Here is a 15,363-nt window from a genome sequence, read left to right as displayed (position 1 = left end):
CTGGTAAAACAAAAACACCATACTAAATAATTGAAGCACCTTATTTGTCATTTCACCATACCACAAAAAGCTGAGATTTAGGGGAATTCATTATCATTTATATATTGGCTAATTAAATCATTATCCTAACAAAATGCTCTTGATCCAAGATGATCACAACGCCACGTGTCAGCACGCGATTCCTCGCGACATGATGAGCCCAATGCAGCTATATATACACGCAAACCACGCTCACACACATTTGCTCTTGCTCCCTTCTCATAATCATTATTACTGCAAACACGCACATTTTTCTACTGCCACTCCAATTGAAAACGAAATCGGAGGAGAAGAATAAACCGGCGAATTGAATGGAAGTCGGCCTGAATCTGAAGGCGACCGAGCTCTGCCTCGGCCTGCCCGGCGCCGCCGCGAAGATCACGGGAAAGAGAGGCTTTTCCGAGACCATCGATCTCAAACTCAACCTCCAGTCAAACGAATCTGACGCCCTGGATCTGAAGGAAAACATGCAGAATTCCTCCGCTGAGAAAGCTATGCTGCCTCCGAAGGATCACATCAAGCCTCCTGCCAAGTGAGTTTTCTGAGATCGAGTCGTATTTGACATTTCCCTCTCGATCGAGTGTTCAATTTGATTTAATTCGATTCGATTGAAATTTCTAGGGCACAGGTGGTGGGATGGCCGCCGGTGAGGGCGTTTCGGAAGAACGTGATGAGCCACCAGAAGAGCAAGGGCGAGGAGTCGGAGAAGGCGGCATGCAGCGGTGGAGCCGCCTTCGTGAAGGTGTCGATGGACGGCGCCCCCTACCTGCGCAAGGTCGACCTGAAGATGTACAAGAGCTACCAAGAGCTCTCTGATGCCTTAGCCAAAATGTTCAGCTCCTTCACCATGGGTAATTCAAATCAATTGACAAAAACTATATTGCTGTGTGATTGCTTGGTTTAATTATTTGATTTTGGTGTATATATAGGGAATTATGGGACAGAAGGAATGATAGACTTCATGAATGAGAGGAAATTGATGGATCTGTTGAACAGCTCAGAATATGTTCCTAGTTATGAAGATAAGGATGGTGACTGGATGCTTGTTGGTGATGTTCCATGGGAGTATGTATTTTTTTCTTCAATGCTAACAATAATATGAGATCTATTGTTTGGATCATTTTTAACAATGAATTACTATAAATATTTCATTCAGGATGTTTGTTGATTCATGCAAGCGTCTCCGAATTATGAAAGGATCCGAGGCGATTGGATTAGGTACGTTACACAATAATACTCATATTTCATATAGTAAAATGATAAATAATTAGTAGGGTACTCATTTTCTTTGCTTTTTTAATCAATATTTAGCACCAAGAGCAATGGAGAAATGCAAGAGCAGATGCTAATGGAATATTATGTGATAAACCACTGGTTTGATGATGGTCAAATTAAGTATCATTATATTTCGGTTTTTGTGATTTTTTTTTTGTAGTTTTTTGATGAAGTATTGTCTGTATCTTATTGTAACATATAGATATGAAGGTTTTATGGACAAATTTGTATTAGACAAGAAGCAAACGCATCATCTGTTGTCTGGTTTGTTATGATTAAAGTTTATGACTCATTTTGGTTAATAAATTGTTGATTTGGCTGTCACAGTTGTGCCTATGTCTTTTTATTATTAAAAAATGAAATTTGTTTTTTCAATTACAAGATTCTTCGTAACTTGCTACTAATATTTTATGAACATTATTAGGAGTATTTCATGATTATTGTAGTATCTAAGCTAGGTAGGGTGCAGAAGGGAACATGACCATGTGAATGTTTATGGGACTATTCCTGGCAAATCTATATTTTATTCGGTATATGCATTAATTAATCTTGCTACTACTTTTAATTTATCTGGATGATTGAAGCTAGTATTTAATTTTGATTGAATGGTCATGGTGGTAAATGCAAGTCAATTAGGGTTTGCTTTGATATATGAGCTGGAATTTAATCAAGCATGATGGGAGGTAGGGAGCACATGCATGTGTTATGCTGCATATACAATTATACATACATATACAGATACATTTTTTCATTTATTTGTTTGCCAAAATATCACATATTGTCTCATCATTTAACTTTAGATATATTTGCGAAAATGTTAGTATAATAACTCTTTGGTACATAAATAAAATAATGTACCGAAACGATTTATACTAAATATTTGTGTGTGACGATGGCCCAGTACTATTATTTAGAAATTCAATATTGTTATTTGTTAATGGCGTAATTAAAATTTAATTTGTATAATATTATCTTTCGTAAGAATATATATTATACACTTTATAGTGTACGTTGATTCAATTACTTTTAAAACTTAAGGTTAATTATCCAAACACTTGGGCCATGTTTGGTTGCCAGAGTTCTGTTTGGAAAAGTAATCTGATTCCTTAAATTTTAAATTCCTGTGTTTGTTTTGATTTTTAATCAAACTGGGAAAGTAATCAGAATCCGAGAGCAAGGAAAGTTAGTACAACTTTCCAGGATTCTAAATCCTAACTATTCTAGGATTCTTACATATTTAATGCAATATTGGCTAGTTTTATTATTATTATTATTATTATTATTATTATTATTATTATTATTATTTATAAATTATGATGTTTTAAAAATAATTTAAGCTTAGTACTTAATTTTAGTATAATAAATAACTACGATTAAAATCATCATAATTATAACTATATTTTATAATATTTCATAAAAGTAATTAATAATTTATTAAATAATTAAAATATAATTATATAATATCAATTGTATAATAAATAATAATTATTATATTTATTCAATTATAATATACATAAATATAATAATAATAATAATAACAATAATAATAAAAATAACAATAATATTTATAATTATAGTAAATGAGTTTAATATTCTATGTGACTATAATTACAATTATATTATTATATATTGTGTGGGCAATCCATATTTAAACTATCCATCATAATAATAAATATACTAATATAATTTTTATTATTTATAATTAGTAATAATTTATTAAATTTTTTATTTTATTATTGTTTTTTATAAATAAAAAAGTTATAAGTATATTTTTAGTTTGATGTTTAAATTAAAATTAAAATTTAAAATCTTGATATTTCCAAACACAGGAAAATAAAGTTACTATGAATCATATTCCTGGGTTTCATTTTTCCAGGAATCATTTTACTTGCCAATTTTATTTTCCCGTCAACCAAACATGGCCTTGAAAGATTTATAAATTATTGAGACCTTAAATATACTCCAATACTCCATAATCTTTTGAATCGCAAGATTAAGATGGGCCATAAATTGGGCTAGTTTTTCCTTTTATTTGATAAACATTAAAATGGGCCAGTCATGAATTCGTTTTCCTTATTTGTTCTATTTATGATCAATGCAATTAAATTGATGATACAATTTAAATCATTACATCCACCAGAATATTTAAGATCATAGTATCAGCTTATCATCTCATCTAAAATTATTAAAAAAACTAAGCAACAATCATAACTAAGAGTGAGGTAGCAAGATTGTTGTGCCTCTTTAATCCAAAAGACCTTGGCTCTTGTACCAGATAACTGCCACAACACAACAGAAAACCGAGGCCATGGTGCCTCCACCGACGGTCCAGAGAAAGTCGGACGTCCCATATTTGGTTGGATCGAACATTTCGATGCCAATGTTCATGCCAAACACCCCTGTGAGCACAATAAGCGTGCCAACCGCCAAACTCGTTGTATTGATCACCACTTGCGTTTGCAGAGACTGGTTCTGTTTCACATCCAGCATTGTTTTTATGTATTCTTCTCTGCTCTCCACCATCTCCCTCAACTATATCAACATAAACCACACCTCATCAAAATAAATACTAATATCATTTTCCCAAAACGAGTAAAATGCCTTACATTTAATAGCTTATTCAAAGTGCCTTCCATTTCCACAAAATATGCTTCTAGAATCATCTCGAGCTCCTCCAAATTGGGCCTAACATCCTCCTCTTCGTCGTCCTCTAACTTCTCTGTCAAATACATCTGTGCCATATCTTGATCGTCGTCAAGCAAATGCTCCAACTCATCCCTCACCTAATACGTCAAATAGATTTTATTAGTACAGTACTATATTTTGAGCATATAAGAACATTTAATTACCAAATATATACCTTTTGCACGCGGCCGGTTATTGCAACCAAACGCGTCTTAATAACTCGAACCCAATCTAGATTGAGATTGCTAATCTTGGAAGTGAGCTTATCCAATGCCGGATGAGCTTCTTGCTCCAGTCTCGTTGCCTGCTTTCACACAAATATCCAAATCAAATCGAAATATTAAAATAGTTTAATTTAAAAAAAAAAAAAGTTGCATAAGAAATGCATCCATACTTCCTCATCCAGGCTCTTGCAAGTAGCTTGGAGGCACGCCTCGAGCGCGAAAAATTCAAACGGCAGAATCACATTCTCTTGATCATCAGTTTGATCCATTGGCGCTTCTTTAGTGGTGTAAAAATCATGGCGATGGCGAAAGAGTTGTTGCATATTGTTGATGAAAGAGGTGAGGTAAGGGTGTTTGGAATTGAGGAAAATCATCTGTGTGGATGTGATGATGCAGCTGATGCTTTCCAAATTGACCACGATGGCCTCGTCTCGCCCCATGATGGCGGAGGGGTAAGAGAGAGCAGTGTCCAGCATACGAAGATCTCGGCTCGGGAGGCCTGTTCGCTGCATCACGGCCTGCTTCCCGACCTCCTCCACCGCCCCCGTTGACTTCACTACTAGCCACCCTCCCTTCTTCCTTCCCCCGGGATATTTCGCTCTCACTGATTCCAACATCTTCCCTTTCAATTTGTGCGTAATCGTGTTAAATTGCTCTCAAGAATGATCGAACATACGAGGGAAACGAACATAGGCTAATATTTGAATTAGCAATAGAGCCTATATATATGTAACAAAAATCCTCTTGCTAATTGGAAAGGAAAGGATAAAATTAAATAAATAAATTTATGCAATTAAGGGAGGGGATAGAATTTGACATAAATAAAATAACTGAAATTAAATCCTAAACTGAAAAACAACAAAAAGATAAACTCGTGTGATCTTATTTCTAAAAACAACAAAAAGATAAACTCGTCTGATCTTATTTCTATGAATTTTAAAGTTTTTTCCTAAAATAGTTTAACCGAATTAGTAGTTTTTAAATCAGGTGATCCCTAAGTAGATCGGATATTAATACAAATCGAAATAGAAATTTATCCTTATTTATAATAACACTTATAGTTTGAAAATTTACTCTCAACATTAGTTGCTAATAAACACGCTCATGCAAGCCAAGTACAAATTGTTGTAACTATTTACGTAATTCAAATCGGAGGTGAACCAAATCGAAGATGCTGGATCCGCTACTAGTTGTGCCGGCTTTTGGTGGGATGAAGAAGAAGGGGGGCGGGTCGCAGTCGCACAAGTGGATTGTTTTGGATTCAACGGGTCAAGAAATAGTTCTAGATGTCGACAAATGCGCAATCATGCATCGCGTGCAAATACACGCTCGTGATCTTCGCATTCTCGACCCGCTCTTGTCATACCCACCCACCATCCTCGCCCCGCACGGAGCCATTATTCTCAATTTGGAAGTAAACTTTCTCCTCTTCTTTAGGTTTATCTTTATATTTTTCTATTTTCAAATAATTTTTTTCCACTTTTCTTTAGGGTTTATGTTTATGCATTAATCGATTTTCGGGGGTTTCTTAAATTTATTGCTTGGATCTTTCGTTAGTCGTTTGGAACAGTGATGTTTTGAAATTTTGAATCAAATTATGTATATGTATCACTTTCTTGAATCTCCAGAGCTGTTTTTTTTTTTATTTATTTGAGATTTTCTTTCCTATTATTTTTATTATTAAATATTATTGTTTATTGGTGCAGCATATCAAGGCCATAATCACATTGAAAGAGGTGAGGTTTTAAGTTTTGAATTACTAAATCTATTAGCGTGAGCCACAATTAGAGTTTCAACTTAATTTCATATCAAGCAAAAGAATTTACTAATCTATGATTTAAGCACTAAAATTATTTGTGATGGGTTTAACTTGCTAAAAGTATGCTAATAATTATATGTGATACAATTTAAAAATAATTATTTGTAGGTTTTGCTTCGCAATCCGTTGGACGAGAATGTGGTTCCTATCGTAGAAGAACTCCGAAGGCGATTGAAACCACAAATTGATAATCGGGAAGCTAACGGTGATGGCTCTTCACATATTGGTGAAGATGGTATATACTACACTAAATTCATTAGTATTTGTTTTGCATATGTAGTTTTGATTGCTTGATGCAACACTCATGAACATTCTTTGTTTTCTTTACAATAGATTCTCCATTCGAGTTTCGAGTACTGGAGGTGGCATTGGAATCTATCTGTAGTTTCCTTTCTGCTCGCACAATTGAACTCGAGACTGAAGTTTACCCATCTTTGGATAGGCTTACCTCAAAAGTATTTTGTTAGCATTTCATATCTAATGCAGTATTAAACTCTTAAAAACTCATTTTCTCTATGCAACTTGTTAATTTCCAGATTTGTAGTCGTAATCTAGAACGTGTACGCGAGTCAAAGAGTGAAATGGCTCAGTTGACTGCTCGTGTTCAAAAGGTAGAACAAACCCCTCTTATGACTTGCATTTGTTGAAATTTATTCATAGACTTATTACCCTGTATGATTTTGAAGCTGCGAGACGAACTAGGGCAGCTTCTGCACGAGGATGGTGACATGGCCGAACTCTACTTGTCGCGGAAGTTGGCTAGTGCAACCGTGCCCGGAGATGAAAATGATGTTGATGAAGTTGAAATGCTTCTTGAGGTAAATTCTTGAACCATATTCTCCTCAAGTTCAATTGAACTTTGATAGATGACTTTATTACTATTGTTTGCAGACATATTACATGCAAATAGATGACACATTGAATAAATTGACTACGGTATGTAGATCATCATCTTATTGCATTATAATAGTATTAGTTAATAGTACTTACTACTAAGTTTTTATGTATTGTGTAATTCAGCTAGGGAAACATATTGATAATGCCAATGCTTATGTGAGAATCAAGGTAAAGAAACAAAAAATGCTGTGCTTGTGTGTACTATATATGATATGATATGTGGAGTAGTAATTGAACTCGGCTTTGTACCTCATATATCGATCGGTGGCAGCTAGATAAAGATCGGAATCGTCTGATTCAGTTGGATCTGATTCTCAACACCGGAAACCTATGTTTAGACATAAGCTCTTTGGTAGCTGGAATATTCGGTATGAACATTCCATACACATGGAACACCAATCATGGATACATGTTTAAATGGGTGAGCAGTTGCTTCATGTTATGCTAGATTGATTCTTGTTCACTACTATACATCACTCAATTTATTATTTGCTTCATGTTTGTTTGTACTTTGTAGGTGGTCATCTGCAGTGTGATGTTTAGCTCGCTTCTGTTTTGCATTATAATGTTTTTCTCCTACTGGAAAGGCCTTCTCGGATCTTGATGTTCCAACCATAGTAAGGGATTAATTGCATTTATATATTATGTAGTAATTCTTAATGCTGTCTGAAAATTGAAACACACATAATACTTGTCAGCCGTTATTTATTACTCCTATAATTTAGATAAGGAAAGTCATTCAATTGTGAATAATTAATATTTTGAAATCGATCATGATAAAATTAAGTTGGAGAAGTATTTATAGAATTTAGTCTCGCCTAATTTGGGACTTAGAAGTAGAAATTTAAAGAAACCATAAATTTCGTATTTGATAAAATTCCTCTAGTCAACGCTTGAATTTAAAGCTATCTTTTACGATTCCCTCATACCTCTTTAATAAAGCCAGGTTACTTACCAAAAGAATATTGGCCGCATAAACTTTTTAAACAATTAGTAATACCCAAATTTGTTAACAATATTCGATTACGCTAGGCAATGAGAGGTTTTCAATCAATTTCATCTAAGATGTGATGTACTTTTTTGATTAACGATTCAACCTATCTCGACCTTTAACAATTTTATCAATTCTATTTAATGTATTCTAATTTCTCAACTCACAATTTCATTGAAAAATGAGGAAAACAATTGATACACTAATAAAAAATAGAATCAATAAGATAATCACATGTGAGTAATATTAATAATAAGCAAAAGGAATATGTGATTATACAATCATTTATTTATTTTATTATTTGTCATATTCGATATAGTTAGGAGAAATCTCAAGCTCTTCACTTCTTCTTCTCAAAATTCTCAAAAACACACACGAAAAGAAACAGCAAATAGCAAAGAGCAGTAGATAATCCAAACGCTCAAATTCATGCAATCCAATTAAAATTCCAGCAATAATTCTTCTTGCCAACTGATGTGAATTTCCGATGACGGGCCGAGAAGGAGGGTACGTTGTGCCGGCGGAACCTCTGAATGCCGTCGGCGGATTGAAGAAGAAGGGCGGCGGGTCGCGCAATTGGATCCTGTTGGATTCATCGGGTCAGGAAATCGTTCTGGATGTCGACAAATACGCGATCATGCACCGCGTGCAAATACACGCTCGTGATCTTCGCATTCTCGATCCCCTCTTGTCGTACCCGTCCACCATCCTCGGCCGCGAGAGAGCCATTGTTCTCAATTTGGAAGTAAAAATTTTCAGCTTTTTTTAGGGTTTATGTCGATTTTTTGGGGCTTTTATGTAATTGTTGCTGTTTTCTACTAGTTCCGCCTTATGAATTGAATTCCATCTTACCTTTCTCGAACTCTGTCAATTACTACTAGTTTGGAACAGTGAAGGTTTGAAAATATGAAAATTAAAAGCTTGGGCTCTGAACATCATTGTTAAAATGTGACCTTTGATCATTTTTATGGTTCATTGCATATTCTTTAATTATGTATTGAATTTTGGTAATTATCTTTTATTAAATGTCTTTTGTTTCTGTTGCTGCAGCATATCAAGGCTATAATCACATCTGAAGAGGTGAGGTTTAATCTCTTACTTCTTATGTAGCATTACTCTTGTTTCAAATCGTTTATTCCTGTTTTTTAGTTTGTGAGACATTAATGATATTATAGCTTATTAGTTTGGACCAAATCTATCAACTATAAGCAGCATAGTGCGGTGCTTGAGCAGGATTACAGTTGGATTAGTTTGAACTTAATTTTATATCATAGGGTTGGAACCCACCCTGTGCTTTTGCTTAAGTATCATGATAATAAACTAAAATTGTGAAATGCCTCTTAGAAACTAGTATGATGTTTTCACTTATATGTGACGTAGTTTCAAAATAATTATTTGTAGGTTTTGCTTCGTGATCCATTGGACGATAATGTTGTTCCTATAGTGGAAGACCTCCGAAGGAGATTGAAACCACTAACTGATAATCAAGAAGTTAATGGTGATGTGCCTGATGGCAAGGAGTTGCCTGCACAACATGATGAGACTGGTGAAGAAGATGGTATACCATAAATTCATTGTTTTGCCTATGTGGAAAGTGTGGTTTTCGTTGCAGTACTCTCATTCTCTCTGGACATTCTTTTTTTTGCTTTTGTTACATTAAGATCTTATGTAAATTTTGAAAAGCTTTCTCCCTTGACATTCTTTACAATGCAATATCCTCTAAATGCTGATAGGCTCACTATAAACTGCAGATTCTCCATTTGAGTTTCGGGCCCTTGAGGTTGCACTGGAAGCTATTTGTAGTTTCCTTTCTGCTCGCACAATTGAATTAGAGAGTGCAGTTTACCCAGCTTTGGATATGCTTACATCAAAGGTAATATATTTTTTTGTTTTTAACATATAATACTATGTTATGTGGAAGAATTCCTGTTTCTATCCATTTTTTATGAACTTGTAGATTATGTTGGAACTCTGATTGATCTTTCTTCCACAACCTGATTAAGACATTTGATTTGATTGATAGGATAGATTGATGAAACCTATGATTGAGTATTTTGAAGGATAAGATGGTCAAACAAGCTCAAAACTAATATATTGAAATAAACAGAGGATTAGCATGGATTATTTTTTATCAATTATTCCTGTCATTCAGAGTAAAAACCCCCTAATTGTATTCAATTTATCAAACTTAGTTTTAATTTATTGATACACGTATCCTTTATGGACACTGACTTCTTTTATTTACGGATAACTTTGAACTTCATTTTCTGTATGCAACTTGTTTACAGATCAGTAGCCGTAATCTAGACCGGGTACGGAAGTTAAAGAGTCAAATGACTCGCTTGACTGCTCGTGTTCAAAAGGTAGAACCTCAACTAGTTTACAGTTTCGCATTTGTTTTCCTTTCTATTCTTCAGTTGATTGCACTGCTTTTAACAATGACATATACTCCTCTTGTGCTGTAATGTTTTTTTGTCAGACACTGATATTTGCAAAGCTAAATCAAGAGACGTTTATTGCAAATATCACTTTGTATTGGACAAGCATGTATTTATTTTGCTGCTTATATTTGTGTTATATGCTTCTTTGCATACTGAATTTTTTTTTAATTAATTCATAGACTTGTCCTTTATCATTCTGAAGGTGCGAGACGAACTGGAACAGCTTTTGGATGACGATGATGATATGGCCGACCTCTACTTATCGAGGAAGTTGGCCGGTGCATCACCTGTGAGTGGCTCGGGTGCAGCCAGTTGGTTCCTTGCATCCCCTACCATAGGCTCTAAGATATCCAAGGCCAGTAGGGCAAGTATAGCAACCATGCGTGGGGATGAAAATGATGTTGAGGAACTTGAAATGCTTCTTGAGGTAATTCAAACCATCTTTCCCCTCAGTTCGGTCTCTTAAGAAAAAGGATAGACGACTTAGTATCTATTTTACAGATCTATGAGGTAATTTGTTAAACCATCTTCCCCTCGGCCGTGTCTCTTAAGAAAATTGATAGGACTTATTATTTGTTTTACAGGCCTACTTCATGCAGATTGATGGCACGTTGAACAAATTGACCACGGTATGTAAACCATTATACTTGCCCTTCGAAAACATAGTCTCTAAAATGTGAATATAAATCTGTTTAAAGTGTTTCTTTTAAAATGTGTGTATAAATCATTTCAAATGTTGCATTATAATGGTTTTCTGTAGTTAATTTCATGTTTCCAAAAACCATTATATTGATTGTTCTCTAGGAGTAATTTTCTCTGTTCTGTTATTCAGTTGCGTGAATACATCGATAACACTGAAGATTATATCAATATCCAGGTAAAGAAACAACCAATATTTTACTTGATATGCCTTTTTTCTACAAATATCTAGTAATCTAAACCTCAATTTTGCACCTAATTGCAGCTTGATAATCATCGTAACCAGCTCATCCAGGTCTCTCTTAGCAGATCCAATCTAGTTACTCGTATACTTCACTGCCTTGCCAAAATGCTGATATTTTCCGCGTCTTGTGCCAGTTGGAGCTGTTTCTGAGTGCTGGAACAGTATGCTTATCCATTTACTCTTTGGTAGCTGGAATTTTTGGTATGAACATTCCATACACATGGAACGACGATCATGGATACATGTTTAAATGGGTCAGTAGTGATGATCGAATTGCTTAATGTTAGGTCGATGAATTCTTGTTCACTACAGCTCAAACTATTTGCTTGATTTCCAGGTGGTCATCTTGACAGGGATTTTTTGCGCAGTACTTTTTGTCCTTATAATGTATTACGCGCGCCACAAAGGGCTCGTCGGATCTTGACGTGGACTAAATCAACCACAGTCGATGCATCCAAATTTGGTGCAGCCAAGATGTTCTGGATATATTTAGATGACATTTTCCTCTATGTAGTAACGCAATTTATTTAAGTTGGAAATTTTTTGGGCTTACTACTTACCTGATTTGGAATTTTATATTGTTATTTACTCCCTCCATCCCAACTAAGTTGACTTATTTCATTTTTTGACAAAAAAGCCAAAATATCTTACCACTTTTACTTTATTTCATCACTTACTTCACTCTCTCTCTTACTTTTCAACACAATTTCTTAATCTCCATGCTCAAAATTTTTGACTCAACATAGTTAGTAGTATCTAGTTTTGTTGTTCGAGTATTAGATTTTTATTCACGGCAAGGTTAGATTGTTTGGCGAGTGCAACTCTATGTTGTTCAACATCTATACTAATTAGGGTTAGATTGGTTGCCTATGTTAGAAAATGTAGGAAAGCAAATACTATCACTAGTTTATAATACTTTCCAACTTTTCATGATAGAGATAGGTAACCATTTTCATTGTTTGGTTGCTAAATAGGAATTCTTCCGCCACATTTTTGTAGATTTTGATAAAATAACAAAATAATAGAATATGCAACAAAAAAGACCACTATGTCCCTTGACTTAATTTGTAAACCCCATGTTACCCTTGAACCCTAATTTAGCGGTAAAATAGGAGCCAAAATTTCAGAATACTAATTTAGCGGTAAAAATAGGTGTGAAAATTTCAGAAACCTAATTTAACGGTGAAAGAGGGGCTAAAATTTTAGAATCCCGCCACCCAACTTTTTGCCCATTCTACAAATATTAAATTTCAGCCTCCCCTCCCATTTTCATTGACAACATAGAACTATTGGAAAGCCTCCTACCAATCTTTGCACGTGGGTTCGAGCTCTAAGGACGAAGCACATACTTGGGTCCATCCAATTACCGGTGAAGAAATCGATACCTTCCCAATCAAGTCCGAATCAGGCATGCTTGAAGCCTATCGCGTCGTCCTCGTCAAGGGAGCACAACGAGCAGCGAGTGGTTTCTTCTTCTGTATTTGCCCCAATTTTTGTTCGCCCTAATTGGGCGTGAGATTTAGGCTCCCTCTCAATTGAGGCAGTTTAGAGTAATTTTGCTGAAGTGAATGAGGGATAAATTGGTAAAATCTAATTTAGCATTAATTATTGCAACTATGGATACAACTAATCGCAGGGGTGGAGGGGAGGTAGAGATAGCTCAAAAAATTGGTTAACTATCCCAAAAAGTGAGACGGGTCAGAATAATTTTCCGGGTCAACAACCCTTTCCCAAAAGTAAACCAAACAGAGGAAAATGCAGGAAAACATTCCACTAACCTATAGTTTCAAGGCAACCAATCGAACCCTTAATGATTGTAGGTTACTAGGTATAATAAAACAGTTAATATAGCATTGGCTGAAACAAGAAACAAGAAACAAGTAGAAACTAGAAACCAATTCTAACACAAATGTAGAACCTTAACACAGTGGGGATTTGAAGTCTGCAATAATACCACAACACCGTACGCATCAATGGATATTTTGGAAATATTACTGATAAATGATTAAGTTAAAATGATTGGAGTTTTAGGCTATTTGATTATATAATTTCGTTTCCTCTTTCAATTTGACAATTGTTTAAAATGACATCACTATACCGATAGATTAATGTTCAGTCACTACTTTGGGTGACCAAACCGAAGACAGATAATGCTACAAATCTCAATAAATTTATAATTTAACACTGCTTTTGCAATACAATGTGTTTCATTTTGAATTTCGATTAACTTAACCATATTACCACTTTTGTTTGCTGTGCATGTTTGTTGGCCAAAATCCGCACTTTTTCATGAAGTGCAAATTAGCATCATGGGTTTTTCAAAGGTTAATTTATATAGAGTATTAATTATAAACAGCAAAAAATTATTGAAAAACTCAAGTGAATCATGCATATAATAGACAATAACCTCAAAAAACGATAACACTCATAATCAAAAGCTTGCAGTTGGGTAAATTTGTGAGAGACAGCAAAAATAGTTTAAAGATCCATAGCTCCAAGAAAAACATAGAAAGACCAAAACCTAGGAATTTAAAGTAAACATCCTTCCACCCACTGACAGAAGAATGCTCCCTTCCACTGATAGAATGCTCACTTGAGAGGAATAAACCTCGATGAGTGGGTGGCACCGATACCAGGTCTACCGTGCTTGACTGGCTTGTATGATATCGAGAACTCAGCAAGATAATGGCCAATCATCTCAGGCTTGATTTCAACTGGATTGAAGGTCTTGCCGTTGTACACCCCAAGGACACTCCCGATCATCTCAGGGACAATGATCATGTTCCTGAGGTGGGTTCTGACAAGGGCGGGCTTTTCACCAGCAGGAGCTTCGAGCTTCTGCATAAGTTGTGATAATAAACCAGAGTAAATGAAATGCAGATGAGTTTTGACTATAAAGTTCACTACTAGAACACCACGGGACTAGCAGTCGGATGTCAGGGACACAACCACAAAAGTAAAGATGACTTACAGCCTTCCTAAGCTTCTTGATCAAAGCCATTGGCTTCCTGTTCAAACCCCTCTGGAACCTGAACGTTTACAATTAAAAATTAAAATTTTGAAAAGAGTTGAGACCGTAAGCACAACACATGTACAACCAAATCTGGCATTCAAATTGGTTTGAATCAACTGGTTCACAATATCACACAAACACTATACTTATGCACAAAGAAAAACAGCAGCATTATAAATCAATTCAAGACAAAATCGACACTGTTACAATCAAACGAGATCTAGATCATCTATCCAAATTCATCTCCAACCAAGTATCACTCACAGTTCGCATATACTAATAATGATGGAAATTAAATCTAAGCAACACATACAACAATATGACAAGCAATCGAAAACGCATTGTAGATTATTGAATCAATCCGATCCTGTTCTCGGCAACAAATTGATTTCTTAAAACGCAGAAACCATAAAAATACAAAGAAACAAATAAAACCTAATTCGCGAAATTAAAAACGTCCAACACAATTTTTAGGGAAAAAAGTAAGATAAAATGGCATACCTACGCCTGGCCCGAGCGTTCAAGAGCTTGACGAGCTCATCAATGGGCATATCAAGGAGCGCATCGAGATCGACGCCCTTGAAACTGAACTTCTTAAACGTCCTCTTCTTAGGCTGCGCCGCGGTGACATCTGGATTAACGTCAGCCTATGACGACACAGATAGAGAGAGTCAGTGAATGCCATACATACGCCGCCGGTAATCGCACGGCTGAGAAAAGATGGCTTACCATTGCTTCCGGTGAATGTGAGACGCTTGCTCTACGGCTAGGGTTTTTCGCTGCTGAGGAGACAAAGTGTGGTTCCAAACTTTCTAGGGCTTTATTAATGAGTGATGAAGGATAATGGGCTGGCCTCTATATGGGCTTTATCCAACAAACAGTAAAATCCAGTCCCTTTAATAATAATACTATTAATTTACTATTATTATATTCTTTTCACCCAGCAACATTAAAAAAAGAAAAAGAAAAAAACACTCGTACAATAATTAGATTTTTTCACTCTGTTCAGTTTTTGTTATTTGGTTTCAACTCAATA

At 35.3% G+C, this 15,363-nt stretch overlaps 5 protein-coding genes across 6 annotated transcripts; 3 read left to right on the top strand and 2 right to left on the bottom strand.

Annotated features, from left to right (window-relative positions):
* Window positions 1-241: 241 nt before the first annotated feature.
* On the top strand, window positions 242-1,638 carry LOC125196326 (auxin-responsive protein IAA7-like). The gene is made up of 5 exons (XM_048094797.1): window positions 242-571; window positions 661-890; window positions 969-1,104; window positions 1,196-1,257; window positions 1,351-1,638. Exons 1-5 carry the CDS (start codon window positions 351-353, stop codon window positions 1,386-1,388), a joined length of 687 nt encoding a protein of 228 aa, XP_047950754.1. The 5' UTR covers window positions 242-350; the 3' UTR covers window positions 1,389-1,638.
* Window positions 1,639-3,362: 1,724 nt separating this feature from the next.
* On the bottom strand, window positions 3,363-4,893 carry LOC125197489 (magnesium transporter MRS2-3-like). 2 transcript variants are annotated; one of them, XM_048096241.1, is made up of 4 exons: window positions 4,394-4,893; window positions 4,175-4,306; window positions 3,921-4,097; window positions 3,363-3,846 (listed from the first exon to the last, which is right to left on the bottom strand). In XM_048096241.1, exons 1-4 carry the CDS (start codon window positions 4,838-4,840, stop codon window positions 3,559-3,561), a joined length of 1,044 nt encoding a protein of 347 aa, XP_047952198.1. In that variant the 5' UTR covers window positions 4,841-4,893; the 3' UTR covers window positions 3,363-3,558. The 2 variants fall into 2 exon arrangements, with proteins under 2 accessions (XP_047952198.1, XP_047952199.1); XM_048096242.1 differs by having other exon boundaries at window positions 4,175-4,303.
* Window positions 4,894-5,433: 540 nt separating this feature from the next.
* LOC125197111 (magnesium transporter MRS2-I-like) lies at window positions 5,434-7,579 on the top strand. The gene is made up of 10 exons (XM_048095813.1): window positions 5,434-5,637; window positions 5,930-5,959; window positions 6,151-6,277; window positions 6,376-6,497; window positions 6,579-6,653; window positions 6,729-6,860; window positions 6,934-6,978; window positions 7,063-7,107; window positions 7,211-7,360; window positions 7,457-7,579. The coding sequence occupies exons 1-10, from the start codon at window positions 5,434-5,436 to the stop codon at window positions 7,541-7,543; spliced, it is 1,017 nt and encodes a 338-aa protein (XP_047951770.1). The 3' UTR covers window positions 7,544-7,579.
* Window positions 7,580-8,255: 676 nt separating this feature from the next.
* LOC125197110 (magnesium transporter MRS2-I-like) lies at window positions 8,256-11,921 on the top strand. Its single transcript, XM_048095812.1, has 11 exons — window positions 8,256-8,675; window positions 8,981-9,010; window positions 9,332-9,488; window positions 9,682-9,803; window positions 10,219-10,293; window positions 10,574-10,798; window positions 10,956-11,000; window positions 11,204-11,248; window positions 11,336-11,365; window positions 11,449-11,568; window positions 11,652-11,921. The coding sequence occupies exons 1-11, from the start codon at window positions 8,418-8,420 to the stop codon at window positions 11,736-11,738; spliced, it is 1,194 nt and encodes a 397-aa protein (XP_047951769.1). The 5' UTR covers window positions 8,256-8,417; the 3' UTR covers window positions 11,739-11,921.
* A 1,796-nt stretch (window positions 11,922-13,717) lies between these two features.
* LOC125194229 (40S ribosomal protein S15) lies at window positions 13,718-15,145 on the bottom strand. Its single transcript, XM_048092340.1, has 4 exons — window positions 15,057-15,145; window positions 14,829-14,974; window positions 14,286-14,343; window positions 13,718-14,152 (listed from the first exon to the last, which is right to left on the bottom strand). The coding sequence occupies exons 1-4, from the start codon at window positions 15,057-15,059 to the stop codon at window positions 13,904-13,906; spliced, it is 456 nt and encodes a 151-aa protein (XP_047948297.1). The 5' UTR covers window positions 15,060-15,145; the 3' UTR covers window positions 13,718-13,903.
* Window positions 15,146-15,363: the final 218 nt, after the last annotated feature.

The sequence above is a fragment of the Salvia hispanica genome, chromosome 6 (genome assembly GCF_023119035.1).
Source record: "Salvia hispanica cultivar TCC Black 2014 chromosome 6, UniMelb_Shisp_WGS_1.0, whole genome shotgun sequence".
Taxonomy (NCBI): domain Eukaryota; kingdom Viridiplantae; phylum Streptophyta; class Magnoliopsida; order Lamiales; family Lamiaceae; genus Salvia; species Salvia hispanica.
Note: the sequence above shows the minus strand (reverse complement) of the source record. Positions and strands in the feature narration are given on the sequence as shown.

Excerpts from the sequence above, each read along its gene's own strand:
- LOC125196326 (XM_048094797.1), top strand. The coding sequence starts at position 351 with ATGGAAGTCGGCCTGAATCTGAAGGCGACCGAGCTCTGCCTCGGCCTG. Across the intron at positions 572-660 it reads CACATCAAGCCTCCTGCCAA|GGCACAGGTGGTGGGATGGC; the intron begins GTGAGTTTTCTG and ends TGAAATTTCTAG. Across the intron at positions 1,258-1,350 it reads ATCCGAGGCGATTGGATTAG|CACCAAGAGCAATGGAGAAA; the intron begins GTACGTTACACA and ends ATCAATATTTAG.
- LOC125197111 (XM_048095813.1), top strand. The coding sequence starts at position 5,434 with ATGAAGAAGAAGGGGGGCGGGTCGCAGTCGCACAAGTGGATTGTTTTG. Across the intron at positions 5,960-6,150 it reads CCATAATCACATTGAAAGAG|GTTTTGCTTCGCAATCCGTT; the intron begins GTGAGGTTTTAA and ends AATTATTTGTAG. Across the intron at positions 6,979-7,062 it reads CATTGAATAAATTGACTACG|CTAGGGAAACATATTGATAA; the intron begins GTATGTAGATCA and ends TGTGTAATTCAG.
- LOC125194229 (XM_048092340.1), bottom strand. Across the intron at positions 14,344-14,828 it reads AACGCTCGGGCCAGGCGTAG|GTTCCAGAGGGGTTTGAACA; the intron begins GTATGCCATTTT and ends GTAAACGTTCAG. Across the intron at positions 14,153-14,285 it reads TCAAGAAGCTTAGGAAGGCT|AAGCTCGAAGCTCCTGCTGG; the intron begins GTAAGTCATCTT and ends CAACTTATGCAG.
- LOC125197110 (XM_048095812.1), top strand. The coding sequence starts at position 8,418 with ATGACGGGCCGAGAAGGAGGGTACGTTGTGCCGGCGGAACCTCTGAAT. Across the intron at positions 9,011-9,331 it reads CTATAATCACATCTGAAGAG|GTTTTGCTTCGTGATCCATT; the intron begins GTGAGGTTTAAT and ends AATTATTTGTAG. Across the intron at positions 11,001-11,203 it reads CGTTGAACAAATTGACCACG|TTGCGTGAATACATCGATAA; the intron begins GTATGTAAACCA and ends TCTGTTATTCAG.
- LOC125197489 (XM_048096241.1), bottom strand. The coding sequence starts at position 4,840 with ATGTTGGAATCAGTGAGAGCGAAATATCCCGGGGGAAGGAAGAAGGGA. Across the intron at positions 4,307-4,393 it reads GCAAGAGCCTGGATGAGGAA|CAGGCAACGAGACTGGAGCA; the intron begins GTATGGATGCAT and ends TTTGTGTGAAAG. Across the intron at positions 3,847-3,920 it reads CTTTGAATAAGCTATTAAAT|TTGAGGGAGATGGTGGAGAG; the intron begins GTAAGGCATTTT and ends ATGTTGATATAG.